The sequence below is a fragment of the Perognathus longimembris genome, chromosome 21 (assembly GCF_023159225.1).
Source record: "Perognathus longimembris pacificus isolate PPM17 chromosome 21, ASM2315922v1, whole genome shotgun sequence".
NCBI lineage: Eukaryota > Metazoa > Chordata > Mammalia > Rodentia > Heteromyidae > Perognathus > Perognathus longimembris.
In genome coordinates, this window is record NC_063181.1 from 17,999,294 (window position 1) to 18,020,697 (window position 21,404).

Genomic DNA, 21,404 nt, shown 5'->3' on the forward strand with positions numbered 1-21,404 from the left:
CAGACTCTATCTCAGCTACTAATTGAAATTAAAAATACGTTTAATTCTTTTACAGACATTTTATGGAAAATAGATTTCTAAATACTTCTAAATGTGGCATCATAAGGGCAATGGCCTTTTAGCCAACAATTTAATTAGGGCTTTGAAATATTCCAGTAAGTTACAGATTTATAGTATTTATACCAAATAGGCGGTAATCCAAATACTTCATAGAGAGTAACTTACTGATTCTGTAATAAGAACTTATAAGACACATAGATGTATCTCACTGTCTTACAGATGAGAAAAGTTTAAAGGTTTATTCACTAGACATTACAAAGAAGAAATTGGTAGCACAAATTTAGAATCCAGGGTCTAGTTCAAGTTTCTATGCTCTCAATAGCTGAGTATATTGCCTCTCAAAAACATCTTATGAAAATGGGTTCAGAAAAAAATATGGCATTTATTACTTTTTAATTTCTCTCAGCTTGTTCAAACAAGAAATGATATAAGGCATACACTGCTAGCTATGAAATTTATGGTAAAACCTGCATTATTTTTCAAAAGAAATTAAGAGAAATATGAGAAAAATATAGAAAGTATAGGGATTTCCCCAGGGACTTTAGATATTGGGTTATTTAGATATTGTGTTATACTCTACCATGAGTGACTTTCTGAGTTTAATGAATAGTTCCTATAAATAACAGAATAGATTAATTCTGGAAGTAACTGAAGGAAGATTAAATTTTATTTATATGAAGTAATTCCAATAGACAAGCAAAAAATCTAAGTAGCTCACCACAAAAGCAGTCTCAGCTTTGATGATGGTACCTATAGAATGATTATGTGAATAAGACATGCATTGCTTTTTCTTGCCAAATTGTTCTTGTGATAGGCATTCTAGAACATCCTAAATTAATTTTCCTTAATAAATAGCAGAAAGCATCCCTTGGAGTAAGTTTACTCTTCTGTTGGAAAGCTAACATCTGTCAGTGTTGAAAAATGAATATCTATTACATGAAAAATGCTAATTTTCTGAATAAATTGCAGGGAAATTGTATTTTGCTTAAATAAAAGTTAAAATTATGATACTTAACAAGCTGCTGTGTGTAATATTTTTGGCAAAATATTCTTGTTAATACTTGATTTTGGGGGAGAAGATCTTTACCGGCCATTCAACGGACAAAGGCCTCATATCTAAAATATATACAGAACTAAAAAAATTACTTTCCTCCAAAACAAAACCGCAAAGAACTAATAGCCCACTCATCAAGTGGGCTAAAGACCTACAAAGAGACTTCTCTGATGAGGAAATGAGAATGGCCAAGAGACATATGAAAAAGTGCTCTACATCACTGGCCATAAAGGAAATGCAAATCAAAACAACAGTGAGATTCCATCTCACCCCAGTAAGAATGTCATATATCAAGAAAACTAACAATAACTGTTGTTGGAGGGGATGTGGCCAAAAGGGAACCCTACTTCATTGTTGGTGGGAATGTAAACTGGTTCAGCCAGTCTGGCAAGCAGTATGGAGATTCCTCAGAAGGCTAAATGTAGAACTCCCCTATGACCCAGCAACCCCACTTTTGGGTATTTATCCAAAAAACTACAAACAAAATCACAGAAAAGCCACCAGCACAACAATGTTCATTGCAGCTCAATTTGTCATAGCGAGAATCTGGAACCAACCCAGATGCCCCTCCGTAGACGAATGGATCAGGAAAATGTGGTACAGACACAATGGAATTTTATGCCTCTATCAGAAAGAATGACATTGCTCCATTTGTAAGGAAATGGAAGGACTTGGAAAAAATTATGCTAAGTGAAGTGAGCCAGACCCAAAGAAACATGGACTCTATGGTCTCCCTTATTGGGAATAATTAGCACAGGTTTAGGCAAGTCACAACAGAGGATCACAAGAGCCCAATAGCTATACCCTTATGATCACATAAGATGATGCTAAGTGAAATGAACTCCATTTTAGGAAAATGATTGTTATATCACAGTTGTAACTACTTTCAACATCCCATGTGTATCTGTAGTTTCTACTATTGATGATGTTCGTGTATCACCTTCTTGTGATTGTATCTACACTATCTCTGTAATCTTATCTGAGTGTATGGGAAACAGTGTGTACTGGTATTAGAATTAGGAAATTCAAAGGGAATACCAAAATTGAGAGACAAAGAGTAAAATACGAGAAACAAAAACAAAAGCAATACTTGCAAAACTGTTTGGTGTAAGTGAACTGAACAACTCAGGGGGGGAAAAGGGGAGGAGGGAGGGGGGTATGAGGGACAAGGTAACAAACGGTACAAGAAATGTATCCAATGCCTAACGTATGAAACTGTAACCTCTCTGTACATCAGTTTTATAATAAAAATTGAAAAAAATACTTGATTTTTTGGCTCGTCCTGGGGTTTGAATTCAGGGCCTTTGATGGCTAGAAAAGCATTCTACCTTGAACCATATGTCTCCCTCCCCACCCCCTATTCTTTTTGTGCCAGTCCTGGGGCTTGAATGAAGGGCCCAGAGATTACCCCTGAGGTTTTTTTGCTGAGGGCTAGTGATCTACCACTTGACACCAAAAATCATTTTGGAAATTAACTGGAGATAAAAGTCTCATGGACTTTCCTGCCTGGGCAGTTTTTGAGCTGTAATCCACATGTTTCAGCCTCCTGAATAGCTAGGATTACAGGTGTGAGTTACTGGTAGCTGGCTTGTTATTTAATTTTTGAAGCAAGAATGCTTCTGCAATATGAGTAGTAAAGTTGTAAGAATTTGTGCCTTAGTAAAGTAAGCAGAATATAATATTTCACTGCTCAAGATATGCTTCTGTAATCTTGTGATTCTGGGTACTGCCACCCACAGTTTATAAGTGACAAAATTAAGGCTTACTTAAGGAGTTAGGGGAAAAAAAAACATTCCCTGCTGATTTATGGATTCTAGAAAACTACAGATTTATTGATATTTTTCGTGATTTGTACTTATAATCTTAGCAGCTCCAAACCAGACCAGAGAACAAAAGTCTGAGACTCTTATCTCTAATTAACCACCAAAAAGTTGGAAGTGGAGCTGTGGATCAAGTGGTAGTGCTAACCTTGAACCAAAAAGCTTAGGGACAGCACCCAGGCCCTGAGTTCGAGTGCAAAGACTAACACACAGGCACGCATACATGCCCACATGCACAAGCACGCACACACATATAAATCCACGTTATTAGTGCCTATTACATTTCTAGCAATGTGATAACCATTTGACATTCATTTTAGGCTCCAGGTAATAAGTAATATCATTGTCATCCAAGAATAACGAGGTTTTCATGTGAATTGCCCCACATAACAGCTGGTAATGAGCAGAGCTTGCATTTGGATTGGGAAAGACCATCAGTCTTCCTCTCTCTGGGTTGCCTACACTTCTTACTGAGTATACTGAGATTGAAAGACTGTGATCATTAGTTTACCTGTGCTATTTCTCCTGGTTGTTTATTCACCAGCTAACTTTCTAACATTAAATAACATTGCTCCCTGGGGTAAAGAGAAGGCTTGGTCACTGCTCACTGTAAAAGCAGTGGCTTCTCTGAAGTCTCTGCCACAGTTGTGACACAGCTCTACTACCTGAGATATTGTGAGGTCCAGCTAAGCTCATTGCATCATCTCTGAGAGAACTTGAGGACCAGAAAGACATCAAGACAGTGTGCTTATATTCATGCTGCTTACTGATGCTGAGTATTATGTTACTCTCTCTCAAGACAGGAAGGAGCATTCATGCAATAGAGGTATGCCAGCTTTATCACTAGAACAAAATACAGATCCAAATTTCATCATTTAGAAGCCACATATGTGCTTCCACAACCTTCACTTGAAACGTAATGTATTCGAGAATTATCAATGTAATCCTTGTACATCATTTACAACTTCAGATCTCTCCATAAATCATAAAATAGCTATGACTTTTCTCTATGTACTCCTAGATTTCAATTTCTAGCTTTTCTTTAGCTATCTGGATGCCATTTATATTCATAATGTAAATAGTGGTAACATATGTTTTTTTTGTAAATATTTGAAATTTTCTATTAATATCCTTCAGGAGAAATACAATAATTTGCTCAATATGCACAATTTGCACATATGCTTAATACTCAAATGTCTAGTTTTAAGAATGAGGTATTAGAATAGTATGTAAACATTGTGGTTAAATAAATATTGAGTGTTTTGAATATGTCATTGTTTGTGAGTAAGTTTGTTAATTTACTATAATCACAATTTTTGTAAAACATTTTGTTGTTTTAGTTTTGTTATGTATTTCATTTCATGAGTCACTAAGTTTACATTCTTAATACTAATTCAAATTTACATCTCCAACTTAACTACAAAATTCTTCTCTGTGGTTAAATCAGGCAGGAACTTGCCAATTCTGCTTTTCATGGGAGTCTTTCTTCTTCAATTTTCTCTGTTCCGTTTCCACTATATATTGTATTTGTGCATTAATATTCTGATTTTTACATTCTTTTTATCCTCTTAATTTTTTGATACTTCAGTTATACTTTATGGGAGGTTGCTTCATTTATCTTGCAAACATTCTTCTGATTTTCCCCCTCATTGTTTTCTCTCAATTTCCTGAAGCTCTTCATTTTTGCTGACTTAGAAGTATCTCTTCATGCATGCAATTGTCCCATTTAGCTAGAGACTTTGTTTTCCAACACTGAGGCTTGAATTGAAGTCATTGTACTTGCTAGGCAGACACTTTATCATCTTACCACACATCCAGTCCTTTCTGCTTTAAGCAATTTTGAGATAAGGTCTCCCTTTATGCCATGCTGGACTGGATCATATAGCATTCCTGTTTATTCTCACAGAGCTGGATGACAGACACATACAACATCTTCAGCTTCTCATTGATTGAGATAGAGTCATTTAAATATGTTCCTTGGCTGGCTTGAACCACTGTCCTCCTGATTTCAACCTCCCAAGTAGCTAGGATAACAAGCAGGAGCCACCACACCTGACTAGAAATTTTTAAAATACCCCTCGCTTTCAAAATTTTCTCTTGAGTGTAATGTATTCTTTCTGTATATATATCTGTATATATTTCTGTATATATATCTCCTTGTCCCTTCTTTTCTTTTTTCCCCCTCTGAATGTCTTTTTTTCTGGTATCTACTTTGAAAAAATATATTAGAGGTTATACCACAACTATCTGTTTTAAAGAATGTTTTGGTAGCAGATGTTTATTGAGCAATGGCCATAACTGGAGGATGGGAGGGCAATGCCACTGCCATGCATTGCTGTTGGCAACTTTGTTTCCTCATAGATCCATTTCCTGTAGACAGCTCAGTGGAAGTTAGGTCTGGCTTTCTGCATTTTGGGCTTGATCAGAGATGTCACCATATCACATTCAGATCATATATCTCCCAGTTCTCTTGCTAGGGTCCCTCATGACAAGCAGTCTAAGCTGTTAAACTTTTGGAAGAACCTCCATGACGTTTGCCATCTACCCTGGTCTAAGGACAAAAAGGTAATCTTTATCTTAATTGAAGAACTTGAGTGAGGGAATGGGGAAAGAGAAAACTCAGTGCTGTTCCTATGAGACTTAGATTGGTTTTCTGTCCCTGTCTCTGTCTGACTCTGTCTCTCTGTGCTTTTTCCAATTTCTAAAAGTTTTAAGGTACTAATTATCGTCTTCCTCTAGGCATTCCTCCATCCTAGCTTAGTTCTCTTCTACCTCTTTTGAGTCCATTTTCACGAGTATATGATTATTATTATTTTTATTTTTATTTTTTTGGCCAGTCCTGGGTCTTGGACTCAGGGCCTGAGCACTGTCCCTGGCTTCTTCCCGCTCAAGGCTAGCACTCTGCCACCTGAGCCACAGCGCCCCTTCTGGCCGTTTTCCATATATGTGGTGCTGGGGAATCGAACTGAGAGCTTCATGTGTAGGAGGCAAGCACTCTTGCCACTAGGTCATATTCCCAGCCCACGAGTATATTATTTTCAAACTTCAAAAATGAAGTTGTCATCACTTGTCAGTGGTTGACTTCATTTCCATTCCTTTCATCTTGCTATGTACTAGTGCCGTCTTTATTCCTTATTCAGTATGATTGGTTGTTTCAATGGGTCTAAAGAGGACATACAAACATTTGAGTTCCGGAGGCTTCACTTCTCAAGACCTGCTGCTGCTTTTACTAAATAAGCAAGCAGGAAAGCCTGGCTGGCATGAACTACCCCAGATGCTCCATTTGTGAACAGAACAAGATATTCTTTTCTTATCTAGCAGTTTTTGTTAAAAAGAAAATGAAGATTTGAAGCATTTGAAGATTTCAAAGTTCTGTGAGATTTCCAAAAACAACTCACAAATAAACAATTTTACTTTCTTTGATCATGTGAGCCAGGAGATGGCAAAGGCTAGAAGCTGATTGAGCACGTGTTTCATTTAAATTCATACTGAAAGACAAAAGGTACATTTCTGAATTATTCCCTTGCTTTCCTCCAAGTATTGGAAGCGATATAGACTATTCAAAATTGATGACACCATTTAGAATAGATATGAATTCAATTTTACTTCTGTAATTTATGGAAAAATACTTGAGTGTTTCCAGGGAATTTGGTCTTAAGGTCTCACTAATGATTTTGAAATTATTTAACTTTTCAATATAATAAGTAACATTTATTATTTTCTAGTATAATGCAGTTGAATTGGAGCAATAAAGTGCTTCAGTACAGTTCTAGTTCTGAGATTTTACAATCTGCTTAATAAAAAGGTCTGCTCTTTTTGAGAAATCTACAAGGTTGATAGAGTTAATGGCTTTAACATTTGAAGACATTGTATTGTTAACAAGAAACTTCTGACACAATATGCTTCAGCTTTTAAATTCTATTACATTCACTTGTGAGGGTAACGCAACAGCTTATTAGTATGCTTTAAATGTTGATAGTTCCCAGGTTCAGGAAAACTTACAAATAAATATCTATAATCATATTGAGTATAAATAGGGCACACATACACAATTTCACTTTTGTCCATGGAAACTTATTCTAACTGCAAAACTAATTATTTCATGTGGTTTGGTGATATTTAGTTTTCTGTTGTTTATTTGTGTGTGTGTGTGTGTGGCGGGGGGGGGGGGGGAGTTGTGGCATTTGAGCTCAGAACCTGGTTGCTCTTCCTGAGCTTCTGTGCTCAAGGCTAGTGCTCTACCACTTGAATCCCAGTACTACTTTCGGTTTTTTAGTGGTTAATTGGAGATAAGATTCTTATAGGAATTTGTCTGCCCAGGTTGACTTCAAACTGTGATCCTTAGATCTCAGACTCCTGAGTAGGTACAATTACAGGTGTGAGACACTGGCACCCGGATATATTATATATATATATGTATATATAAACACACACATATATTTATAACAGTCGTTGTGTAACTGTAACTCTCTGTTTTTAGCATTTTCAAAGGAAGAAAAATTGGGCTGGGAATATGGCCTAGTGGTAAAGTGCTCGCCTCATATACATGAAGCCCTGGGTTCGATTCCTCAGCACCACATATATATAGTAAAAGCCAGAGGTGGCGCTGTGGATCAAGTGGTAGAATGCTAGCCTTGAACAAAAAGAAGCCAGAGACAGTGTTCAGGTCCTGAGTTTAAGCCCCAGGACTGACAAAAAGCAAAAGAAAAAAAAAAGAAGAAAAATTAACAGTCACTACTCTAAACCTGTCTTAAGTAAATCAGGACTTTAATATAATGATAAAGAAAACACCTTCTATATATATATGAGAATATATATTTATACATATGCACATCAATAAAAAGCAACATACATTATATGCATATATATGAGTATATATGTGGGTATACGTATATATATATAAATATATATATACACACATATATACACATATGGTAGGGATTGATCCCGGGACCATGAATATATATAAGCAAGCACTCTACCACAGAAGTACACCCTCCTCCAGCCCTGGAAAGATAATTCATAAATTAGCAGAGAAAGAATTAAACTTGATATATATGTATATGTATGTATATTCTACCATAGATCTTTGTGATATACATCCAAAGCAGAATGGAGCTAAGGATCGTGACCATAGATGAACAAACTCTACCACTTATGTATTTAATTTACAAGTAATACATAAATCATTGTATAAATGTATAAATAGTAAAAATGTACAGTTCCCCTTTACTGTTGCTTCAATCCCAGTACTCTTTTCTAGTTTTTTATTCTCAGCCAATGGCTTGCATCCATCTAAAGTTATTGCATAGATCTGCACAGGAAGTCATTTGTGGCTTAAGGATGTAGTTAAGTTCTAAAAAGTGCCTCATAGGGTAATTTCTGTGTTGTGAGAACATCAGAGAATTTACTCTCACAAACTTAATGGAATTCCCACTACATACACAGTGTACACAATCGTATGTGTTATACTTTGAAACAAGTGTTAGTTCTCTTGGTCTATTTAATACCATCGCTACAAACATGTGAATAATGAATTGTGCCTGTCTAGAAATACTTTTAAAGAAAGTGTGCACAAAACAATTTCTCTTCAAGTTACATTATCTTGTAATCTGTTTCTTATGAATGCATTCAGGTCTATCTGATACAATTTATCTCATGATATAGGTCTATTATTGTGTTCATCCATGTGTTTCTTAAAGATAGATAGGTCATTTTATTGTTCTTGATGGCATTCGTTGCTGAAGCAGACATCTCTTTAAGTATGTTTTCTACACATACGAATACAATGTAATTTTGGTTCTTAGAAATGGCATTACCAAATTGAAGGATAAGGGAAAATTTTAAATATATATTCATTGTTGCATTGGTTCATCCTTTGTCTCACAGTTTCTGTGATTTCCTCCTCCCTACCCCAAATCAGATAAACTTATATACAAGACAAAGTGTACATAAATTAAAAACAGAGACAACAGGCAATTATCCAAATGGGGGGAAAAGAAATAACTGCAAACTAACAAAATATTGTTTCTATTTCTTGGAGTTTATTTTGATGAGCATCATTTTATATGTTCATGAATATAGCTATTGAGCTGTTTTCACAAGACACTGTTGGAAATTAACTTTACCACCTGGGGGGGGAGGGGAGTTGGGGGGAGGAAGAAAATGTGGGAGGGGTTAACACTGTTCAAAATGTACACATTAGTTATTTAATAGTAACCCCTCTGTACGTCACCTTTACAACAAAATTTAATATAAATATGTCTGTGTGTGCATACATATATGTGTATATTTGCAAGCCATTTCCCTAGTTAATGTGGTAGAATTTGCCAAAAAACAAAACAAAACAAAACCCCCAAACATACTAGGCAACACTAAATATTACCATTATTGTTCATTTCTGTCAATATGTTTGTAAAATATTTTCTCATTTGGTATTTTCATTTTTCCTCTGTAAAATTATAAATTTTGCTTTACTTTTCAAGTATAATTTAGAAAACTCAAGATGGAAATGAAAGTCATGTTTTGCTTCCTAGTCTATCTTTTCTTTGTCAGTCATGGGGCTTGATCTGTCTTTTGTATTAATATTGATGTATTACTTCTTCTACCATTTTCATTCCATTTATCAACTTCCTCATACATATTTCCTGGTATATCTACTTGTGATAATTTTTTAGCTTTTCTTTATCCAGGAAATTCTCAATTTTCCCTTCATTCTTGAAAGAAATTTTCACTGGTTACTAGAATCTTGCAAGGAAGTTTTTTTGTTCTCTGAGTACATGAACAAAAAATGTCATTTCTGTCTGCCCTGAATGATTTCTGAAAAAAAAACAACCTATCATTTTCAAGTATTATACCTTTGTAGGTATAATGTTATTGCTCTCACAATGCTTTCAAGATTTGCATTTAGCTCTGTATTATATTTCACCATAGAAATCTCTTTGACATCATCCTGTTTAGAGACTTGGCTCTGTAGGTTTATGCTATTTACAAAATTTATTCAGCCATAATTTCTCCCAATTTTTATAGCTTCATATGTCTTTCTCTCTGTATCTGAGACTCAACATGAATTCTAGACCTTATGTTATTCCCCTATGGGATCCAGGCTCCAGTGGTTCTATCCCCTTTGCCTAATCCATTATTTGTTAGTTGTTCATATTGAGTAATTTTTTTTTTTTTTTTTTTTTTTTTGGCCAGTCCTGGGTCTTGGACTCAGGGCCTGAGCACTGTCCCTGGCTTCTTTTTGGTCAAGGCTAGCACTCTGCCACTTGAGCCACAGCGCCCCTTCTGGCTATTTTCTGTATATGTGGTGCTGGGGAATTGAACCCAGGGCCTCATGTATACAAGGCAAGCACTCTTGCCACTAGGCCATATCCCCAGCCCCATATTGAGTAATTTTTAATGTTCTGTTTTATTATTCAGTGATCTTTCTTTCTATCTTCAATTTTCTGTTTAGTTTATCCTCAGAGTTTTTGTTTTAGATATTGTAAATTTTAAAGTTCTAAAATTTTCATTTGGTTCTATTTTACAGCCTCTATTTGTTTGATGTAGTTCTTCATTTGCCTCAAATATGTTTGCAATTGTTCATTGAAGCACCATTCTTCATGGCCATAGTCTTCTTGTTCATTGTCACTGTCATGTTGATGTTGGCGTCAGTTTATTCACTCCCTGCCGCCTCCTCCCCCCGCCCCGAGTTTGAGGTCTTTCTGGTCCTTTGCATAATGAATGATTTTTGATTGAAGCCTACACATTTTTTATATTATTTTTCGAATCTGGATCTTGTTAAGATTTCTGGTTCAACTGTTTTTCTCTGACACTGCTCCATCAGGTCAAAGGGAAGTTGCATTTTTGTTCATCTGCGTGAGTTTTGGTAGTCAGAATTTCCTAATCAGCCTGCCTATTAACTTTTGAAGGGGGAGGCTCCCAGGTACTGCAGGAAGTTTCATTTCTCTGTCAACAACATGTTGGAAGTGACCTTGTCCACCAATGTTTGAAAGTCCTGATATGCCACTAGGGGGTGGGGGTGGGGGTGGTATGTTGCCTCTGCGAGGCTGGCTCATTATTGACTGGGGAGGATGCAAATCTAAATCCAGCTCACTGTGTCTTCCTGATACTTGTTTGGTGAAATGTTGGAATCCATCACTCCAGTTTAGTGACATTAGCAGTCTAGGCTATCGAGTTGAGCTTTGCTGGCCTAGGGGAGGGATCAAGGTGGTACCACCTTTTCCCCTCTGGTTGTTATATGACTAAAGGTGAAGAAGTGTTAAACAGTTTTCTGTCTTACTAGGCTGCCCTTTAAGATTAAATAGCATATGCTTGCTGATATTTCCAGGTTGTCCTCACTTTCCTTCAATCTTCAAATCTAGGAGGTACATGGCAAAACAATAAATAAGTTCTAGAATTCACTTCCGCATTGTTCCTTAGCTAGTTTGCCTTTTCTGTCTTCCATTTTGTCTCCTTAAGTTTGTTATGTGTACTATGTTCCAGTATCTTTTTTATATTAAAGTAAAATATAAAAAGTATGCCTATTCAATCTTCACTTTACTACCTTTTGACTTATATGCATTTGGATAATTTTCTAACAGAGTTCAGAATTGTCTTGCCTAGACTTGCGATTCATCCATGTGGAAATATATGCCTTAATTAGTGATGGAATCTGAAATTTTTCTTATGTCACCTGTAATATATTACCCAAGAATATATTAACATTCAGTTGCTTTTTTTGGAAATTTGATGAAAATGTCAGTTCATTGTAGAATAATGTTGCCCTTTCAGCCTTAGGAAGCAATATGATCAGAAGATTGTATTTACCCATTTGGGCAATAATTAATATATGATGTCTGAAAAACAGTCATAGCACATTTATAAAAAGGTTGTGGAAATTCCAAATTATTAAATTAAAAAGATTAAAATTTCATTTTTTCTACTTCATCCTGAAAAGGTAAACTTGAAAAATTTGAAAAAATAAAAGCATCCTTGAAATTGGGAAGACAAACACCAAATCAGATTTTTTTTTCATTCCTGACAAGAAGACATCAAAAGGAAATATAAAAGAGAGATAAAATAGAAGAAGCTCATTTTAAGCCTAAAACCTCTATATTTACCCCAGCTTGATATATATATAAACATGTCACTGCTGATGGTGTTAATATTTGAACAGTTTCCCATTGCTGTAAGAAGAACATATTCTAAGAAAGCTGACATAAATCTCTTCTTGACCTCTTGTTTTTCACAACTAAAGTAAATCAAGAAAATAGCTGTGATTTTTAAAAAAATAATTATTTTGGAACAAATTCAAGACAGACAATGTTGTGCATACCTGTAGTGCCAACCCTTGGGAGCCAGAGGTAAGGATATTGTACATGCAAGGCCAGCCTTGGCTCTAAACTAATACCCTGCTTCAAATGTGATACAAATCATAAATATGCCATTATAAGTAGCTAATTTGGCTGTTAAGTGAATTGGTACCTGTATTTTATAGTTAACATGCTGCCAAAGTTGAATGAATTCTAAAGTCCAGCTTTCAAGAAATGTTGTACATAATGTTTATGTTTTAGCATTAATTATAGTTATACTTGGGTACATTTTTGACAAAGGTCTGTGCTTTATAAAGGTTTTATAAAGTTTTGTGTATATATCCCCAGGTGAAATGGAACTCTATATCTGAGGCCGATCAACAACTTAGAAACTCTTGCTTCAGTCTCCTGAGTGCTGAAATTATACTCATTCACAACCATGTCTCTATATATTTTGGTATTATTTTCTAAATGCCTTTTGGTCTTCTAAGAAATGTGTAGTGAATAACACATAAATAAGATCTTTCTTGAGACTGAAATAAGTACTGTGATTGTTACCTAGTTTTTGAAGCTACAAGTGATTTCTTTTTGCTTGCTTACTTTCTTTAATTTCAATCAGCAAATTCCTCACTTTGCAGATATCAGAAAAGATGAAAATTGCATGGCTAGAGTAAAAATGTCCCAGATGCTCAATAATATTTAAAAAAGAAAGCATAAAATACAGATTTCAGACAAGCAAACCATTTTCCCACCTATAAATATTTATAATATGTACACATATGTAAACATTTGAAACACTTGGGCTCCTTGGCCACAGGACTGAACTTCCTTAACAAAGACCCAGAAAGGCTACAAATCAAAGAAAGGTTAGACAAATGAGACTGCATCAAACTGCAGAGCTTCTGCACGGCAAAGGACATAGCTCGCAAGATAAACAGAAAGCCCACAGACTGGGAGAAGATCTTTACCGGACATTCAACAGACAAAGGCCTCATCTCTAAAATATATGCAGAACTACAAAAATTACCTTCCTCCAAAACAAAACCGCAAAGAACCAATAGCTCCCTCATCAAGTGGGCTAAAGACTTACAAAGAAACTTCTCTGATGAGGAAATGAGAATGGCCAAGAGACATATGAAAAAATGCTCTACATCACTGGCCATAAAGGAAATGCAAATCAAAACAACATTGAGATTCCATCTCACCCCAGCAAGAATGTCATATATCAAGAAAACTAATAATAACAATTGTTGGAGGGGATGTGGCCAAAAGGGAACCCTACTTCATTGTTGGTGGGAATGTAAACTGGTTCAGCCACTCTGGCAAGTAGTATGGAGATTCCTCAGAAGGCTAAATATAGAACTCCCCTATGACCCAGCAGCCCCACTTTTGGGTATCTATACAAAAGACCACAAACAAAATCACAGTAATGCTACCAGCACAACAATGTTCATCGCAGCACAATTTGTCATAGCGAGAATCTGGAACCAACCCAGATGCCCCTCAGTAGACGAATGGATCAGGAAAATGTGGTACATATACACAATGGAATTTTATGCCTCTATCAGAAAGAATGACATTGTCCCATTTGTAAGGAAATGGAAGGACTTGGAAAAAGTTATACTAAGTGAAGTGAGCCAGACCCAAAGAAACATGGACTGTATGGTCTCCCTTATTGGGAATAATTAGTACAGGTTTAGGCAAGTCATAGCAGAGCATCACTAGGCCCAATAGCTATACCCTTATGAACACATAAGATGATGCTAAGTGAAATGAACTCCATGTTTTGGAAACAATTGTTATATCACAGTTGTAACTACTTTCAACGTCCTATGTGTATCTGTAGCTTCTATTATTGATGATGTTCTTGTATCACATTCCTGTGGTTGTACCTAGACTATCTTTGTAATCTTGTCTGAGTATATTGGAAACCGTGTTTACTGGTATTGGAAGTAGGAAATTCAAAGGGAATACCAAATTTGAGAGACACAGGGTAAAAAAAGAGAAACAACTACAGAAGCACTACTTGCAAAACTGTTTGGTGTAAGTGAACTGAACACCTCCGGGGGGGGGGGGGAAGGAAAGAGGGGGAGGGAGGGGGGTATGAGGGACAAGGTAACAAACAGTACAAGAAATGTATCCGATGCCTAACGTATGAAACTGTAACCTCTCTGTACATCAGTTTGATAATAAAAATTTGAAAAAAAAATAAAAATAAAATACAGATTTCAGACAAGCAAACCATTTTCCCACCTATAAATATTTATAATATGTACACGTATGTAAACATTTAATCAGAGTGAATGATCCATCCTGCCTTTCAATTTGTGCTATTACTCTTACTAACCTGGTATGTTAAACATCACCTGGGTCACTTGTTTAAAAGGAGAATTTCCAAGAGTTACTCATATATTTTCTGGAAGAAAGGCTCAGGCTTGTTATTGAGCAGACATATTGAGAAAATGGTATATTAAGGAGCTCAAAGTGGAACAATAAGTGCCTTGATAATATCAAATTCTCACCAGAAAGTAAAACACAACGAGAAAAGCAACTATCTCCTAAAGAGGCTTACTTCACTGAAGTTAGGAATTTCAGTCTGTGGCTCACCTTATGGAATAAAGCACATTTCCATTTTTGAAAATTCTTAGCAGTTTGTTGTCCGTAGTGACTTCATGAAAGTTGGCACCCTTTTCATTGGCAAAGAACAAGTCAGGTTTCCAAATGGAGTCCAACATGGATGGATCAAGATCTAAAGAGTCGTCAGGATATTCGCTGTATGCCAGTCGAGGGTCGTTCCATTTCTGACGAAGAAAAATATTCACTCTATAGTCCTGAGGAGGAGGGGCAGGATGAAGAGAAGAGATGAAGGGGAGGAAAGGCAGCAGGCAACAAGGAAGGGAGGAGAAGGAGGAGAGAGAAATTTTGCGTTAGGAAATTTAGAAAATGCCACAGTGTAAGTGTATTGCCAGTTCGTTATAACGTCAGTGGTTGGAACACATGTACAACACTGATGGAACATGGCGATATGAGGAGGCTGAGCATGTGTGGAGGGAAGGGGTGTATGAAAATACCTGTATTTGTGTCTCATTTCCACTGTGAATCAAAAACTACTCAAAAAAAAATAAAGTTGTTTAGCTGAGTCCCTGGTTCTCACCTGGTTCACATCTAGCTCTTTGGGAAAGAGACATTGATGGAATTATTGTTCAAGGCCAGTCAAGGCAGATAAAAAATGTTTGGGAGATTGGGGAAGTCCTTCTTAACAAAGAGCTGGACATGGTAGTGTGGACTTGTAGTCCTAGCTACCAGAAAGTATCCGTGTCATTATTAAGTGTGAAATAGTCATTAACAATAGATTTTTCTATGCAAGTAACTGGAAAAGGGAGAACCTTTAGGACTATCATCACAATTTATAATCTGTAAAAATACTCCCAGAATTCTTCCTGTTGAAAGAGTATTGGTTAGAGATTCTCTCCAATACTTATCTATTTGCCTAAGAAATGAGAAGGAAGTTCAGACACCCTAGGGAGTGTCTTATTGGTTTTGTTCTTCAGAATTTTCTGATTCTGAAGCTTTCTATCCATATAGATGAGTAGAATCTTTCTGCATCAGCAAGCACACACACTAATACTTAATGGTGGGGTAACTTTTCTCAACACCACGTTCATAATATCCCCCATGTTGCTTGCACCATCTGCTCTAGGAACTTACCACAGGGAGGATGGTCTGAGACAACTGATTCTGAAATAATGGCCCAGTGGGAAAGTGCCTTTCTAGTCTCCATTACTGAACCAATAGAGAAGAAAGCCGTTCTCAAAGAGCTCTTTGGAGATTTAGAAAGGTTATGTCAGACTTCTCCCTGACTTCTTCATGATACAGATGTTTATTCTCTTTTGAAAAGTCTTTAATTTTTAAGGAGCATAATTGTATATCAAGTCCAAGAGACAGAGAGAGAAAGAGAGAGAGAGAGAGAGAGAGAGAGAGAGAGAGAGAGAGAGAGAGAGAGAGAGAGAGAGAGAGAGAGAGAGAGAGCAGTATTGCTTGGAAGCCAGGCATGGTGATGCATGCCTATGAAGACTAAGACAGAAGGCTGGTGAGGGATAGTGATTTGAGGCCAGCCTGCGCTATGTAATGAGTTCAAGGCCAGTATGATCTGAATCAGGAGACTCACTTTCAAAAAAGCCAAGGGCTAGAGTTACAACCAAGTGGTAGAGTACTTGCTTATCATATCCCTGCATCCCACACAAAAGCAAGCAGTGGCTAGAATGTAAAGTATGCTGTGTCAACAAAAGGCTACTCTTAGTATCTCAATCACTAACTTCTATGTCAATTGGAAACTGCAAATTATAGATAGGAGTCAGGAGCAGTGGCTCATAGGTGTGATGAGGGGATTGGCAAGATATGGGTCAAGTCCAACGAGAGGAAAAAGTCAATGAGTCCTCATGTTACCAAAGAAGACTGGCACGGTGCTGCATGGTTGTTATCTCAGTTAGACAAGAAGCATAGGTAAGAGGATTATTAAGCTAGACCAGGCAAAAAGGCAAGACCCTATCTGGAAAATGAAAACCCAAATGGTGCTGGCCACATAGATTAAATGGTACCATACACAGCAAGCGGGAGAGCCTGGGTTCATGATTCAAGACTACTTCAAAACATAAAATAAAGAAATTTTAAAATAGAGAAAATTAAAGAGTTCTCCAATAAAATCATTTCTGGAGAGATAGTCTTGCAAACCAGTAAAATAGTTTTTTAGAGCGATAGTCTGCATCAATATTCTTACAGGATTTAGGGATTTATTCCAAGAAATAATGTTGGGGATACTTGGTTTTGCAGGTACACATCTGTACAGAGCCAATATTTCCAGTAACTCCTCGTAATTTATTCTAGCAAATTGGTTTCTGTCTTAAAGTACAGCACAGCAGTAATCAGCAAGATCTCATTCAACCCTTTGCTGCCTTCTTTACTCAACTCCCCTGGGTATGCAAATTGTGTGCTTAATGACTGGTCTTCTTACATCCGGCCTAGCCAGTCAAAAGTGACACCTTCTCTTTTATAGCCTGTAATGCCAATGGAGCTATGGATAGTGGCGCTGGGGGAGGGGTGGGCAGCTGTATTTCCTGCATCCAGTTTCTATCCACTTTCATCCGTTCTTAAATTCCTCTTCACCTCACAGTATACCAAGTAGGAAGAGAAGCTTTCCATGTTCTCCTGGTTTAGAAAACACAACCTGGCACTATTACTTTATTTCATGATCTGAAATTTACAATACATATCTATTCAGCATGGCATAAGACAAACACACTTGTCTGATTTTATAGCTACTAGAAGTTATTCACACAATTTACATGTTAAAATGAGCATAACAGTTGACCTGTAAGATTTATTAATTTGCAATATGCATACTAATGACATGGCAACAGTGATCTGCTTCTTATTTTTGTGTTGGGACTTCGGTTAAAGCCTGGCATCATAAAAAGATGGAGGGTTTGGGAAACTGAAGTATAATTTGATCTTCAGAACATCATGTTCTCCACGAGCTCTTCAAATCATCATGCTAAAGCATGTCTTCTGAATAATGAGAAAGAGAATTTTGAAGAAAGCTGAAAGATAATTTGTACTTTAAGAGATATATATAGACATCTGAGTGCTATAACTACTATGTTTTGTGGACTGTCTTCTAAAATCTTTTATTTATTATATACTTTTAGAAAATTGTGATCAGATACACATACTACTTGCCATTAGTGACACTTAATACATAAATGATATTGTGAAATCTTTACCACATTGAGTACCACATCATTTTTGTCACCTCACAGGGAAATCCTGTGCCCATAAACAGTTAATTTCCTCACACCCAGAACTTCCAACCACAAGGAATCTGCTTCCACTCTCCACAGTTTTGCTGCTCTCGATGTTTCATACCATGTGACATATTTTGTGTCTGAAATCTTTTACTTAGCACAATGTTTATGAGATTTTTAAGGTGTCTTTAAGGGCATAGAAATTGTCAAATTTTTAAAAATTTGAAGTGTCTTATTGGAAGAATTCCACTATCAATGTGATACAGTTTCAAAAATATAAGTGTTTGTAGAACTAAGTGTTATATATTCAAACATATATGTTGTTATATACACATATAAACTCCCATGTATATGTATGTGTATGTATCTCTATCCATCTATCTACTATCTATCTCTATCAATATATAACATATACTAAACTTACATTAACACAAAAGGCAAAACATTAACTTCCATTAATATGAATAATACTAATTCACATGCATTAAATTATGTGCTTGTTTTGGACTTGATATTATTAATATTGTTTATATGGTCAGTTTTAGAATAATGTTTGAACTGCTGCTCCCGAGACAAATTTATTCTTTATTACTCTTTGTTACAATCCAGTAAAATAAGAATTAAAAGGCAAATCTGATAAATCATTAGATTCTTCGCTTTTTAGTTGGGTAAGGCCATTCATTTTACTATTTCTGTATTTGTAGATATTTTAGAATAGGAAAGCCTATTTAAAAGTATTTTAGTGTAGGATATTATCAAAAGGAACATATACATTTAATATGGCCTAGAAATCTTAGGTATTTAATTAAGAGTACTAAGCTGTTTAATATAAAGACTTGAATACAAATGTATACAACAGCATTATCCGTAGGCTAAGAGAAGTCAAACTTAATTCCTATGTTGACTCATTTAGTGTCTAGTCTTCACACTTGTCACCTTAAAACCACTGATATAGTCTTCATTTTTTGACATTTAACAAAATGTAATACAAATTGCATCATATAATATTTAACCTTATAAATCTGACTTAATTTTCAGCTTATTCCTCTTAACTATTAAGTAATATTCCCATAGTATGGATATACCATAGTGTTTATTCATCCAGTTGATGGACTATTGATGCATTTTCAATATTTTATGATTTTGAATAATGCTATTGTATACATTTGTGTTCAGGTTTTTTAGTAAAACGTAAGATTTGGGCTGGGGATATAGCCTAGTGGCAAGAGTGCCTGCCTCGGATACACGAGGCCCTAGGTTCGATTCCCCAGCACCACATATACAGAAAACGGCCAGAAGCGGCGCTGTGGCTCAAGTGGCGGAGTGCTAGCCTTGAGCGGGAAGAAGCCAGGGACAGTGCTCAGGCCCTGGGTCCAAGGCCCAGGACTGGCCAAAAAAAAAAAAAAAAAAAAAAAAAAAAAAAACGTAAGATTTATTTCTCTTAAGTAAATATGTAGGATTGATAAGTCACATTAAAAATGTTTCTTTTGTTGTTGTTTTTAATATAGGGTCTTGTTATGTAGTCTACACTGAGCTCAAATTTCTAATCCTCCTATTTCTCCCTAACACTGGGATTATAGATGTGTGTAATGACTTCCAGACTATTCTAAAAAAGTTTAAAAAGTTTAGATTTGATATTTAAGTTTGTGGCCCATTTTATATTCAGAAATAAATTGTTAATATGCATGGTGATTATTTCTTCATTTGTATAAATGACTAGTAGTTCTAATAATACTTGTTGAAGAGGCTAGGGCATAATTTTCTTATTTCAGTGCCCTTATGGATTTTAAGAACAGAGCTGAAACTGTACAAAGTAAGATATTTGTCCAGATCTGAATTTTATTCAGCTTTCAATAATAAGTAAAAGTTGGGCTGGGAATATGGCCTAGTGGTAAAGTGCTCGTCTCATATACATGAAGCCTAGGGTTCGATTCCTCAGCACCACATATACAGAAAAAGCCAGAAGTGGTGCTGTGGCTCAAGTGGTAGAGTGCTAGCCTTGAGCAAAAAGAAGCCAGGGACAGTGCTCAAGCCCTGAGTCCAAGCCCCAGGACTGGCAAAATAAATAAATAAATAAATAAATAAATAAATAAATAAATAAATAAATAAATGTTTACTTCTGTCACAAGATGATTAGCTTCAACTAGAAATTATTTACCATGATTATTAATAAAGTAACAATTTTAGAACAGCAACCTTCTCCCTCAAAGGAAAAAACAGCAACATAAGCATAACAAAGTACAATCTATCTATCCCAACAAGTTTGTTTTTAAAAGGAAGAATTCAGAATAAAATACTTAAGACCTTTTCAAACACATGTTCTTCTTTTTTTTTTTTTGCCACTCTTGGGGTGCTTGAAATTAGGGCCTGAGCACCGTCCCTGGCTCCTTTTTGCTCAAGGCTAGCACTCTATCTCTTGAACCACAGTGCCACTCTACTTTTCTTCTACTTATGTGATGTTGAGGAATCAAACCCAGTGCTTCATGCATGCTAGGCAAGCACTCTACCACTAAGCCACATCCCCAGACCCCCTGTCTTCTTTTACAGGCTAAAATTGAATCAGTAGTTAAATATTTGCATGCATATTAGCTAGGGACTAACCTATTCGTTTGGTGCTAGGAGAAACTGTTCTTTCTAATGAACCGTTTTGAGACATATGATGGGAAGACTAAGAGTACTTCAGCTAGCTAGCTTCAGGTATTGAATTGTTCTGAATGAATTAAGTTTTAGACCATATTCCATAATAACTGTGGCACTAAAGCTTGTCAAGGGCAAACAGTTTAACTATGGTAAGTAATAAGAAATAGAATCCCCAGAAAGGAAAGAAGATTCAAAATAATACTGCATTCCAAATCTAAAAGCCAACTGGGATCATTCCAAAGTCATGGAGAAATTTGAAAAGGAAAAGAAATGCCTCTCTTTGTTTCTGACATTTGCTTTTAAAGTTGTAAATGTGAAAGATGTAAATTCATAATTGAAATATGAGTCATTTATAGATTTGTGATGTCTCATCATTATAGTAAATAAATGACAGCTCTTCAAGCTAGGCTTTTGTCATTTATCACCTTTCCCAGAAAGATACAAATGAGTTGGAAAGAACTGCAGCAACTATAGCTTCCATTTGCCTCTGATATTCAAGAGCCCCACCTATGTCTCAAGGAATAGCATGTATAAAACAACAACAACAAACACACATACACAAACAAAACAGAAGGCATAACAGAAATGTTGAATGCTCAGGAGATGGGATGGGGAGAGAAGGTAAAACAGATTATGTAGGATATTATAAATCATAGGAATATGAATTTTTCTCCAGGATGAAATATCTGAAAAGAAATGAGAGAACAGAATAAGTACAGAGTATTATCTGACT

General features: G+C 36.0%; 1 protein-coding gene across 2 annotated transcripts in view; it reads right to left on the bottom strand.

Moving 5' to 3' along the window:
- Glra3 (glycine receptor alpha 3) overlaps positions 1-21,404 on the bottom strand; it is a 124,364-nt gene that overhangs the window by 45,830 nt on the left and 57,130 nt on the right. For both annotated transcript variants that reach the window (XM_048330596.1, XM_048330597.1), the window contains exon 4: positions 14,838-15,061. In XM_048330596.1, the coding sequence (XP_048186553.1) occupies positions 14,838-15,061 (224 nt within the window). The remainder of the gene's footprint in view (positions 1-14,837; positions 15,062-21,404) is intronic.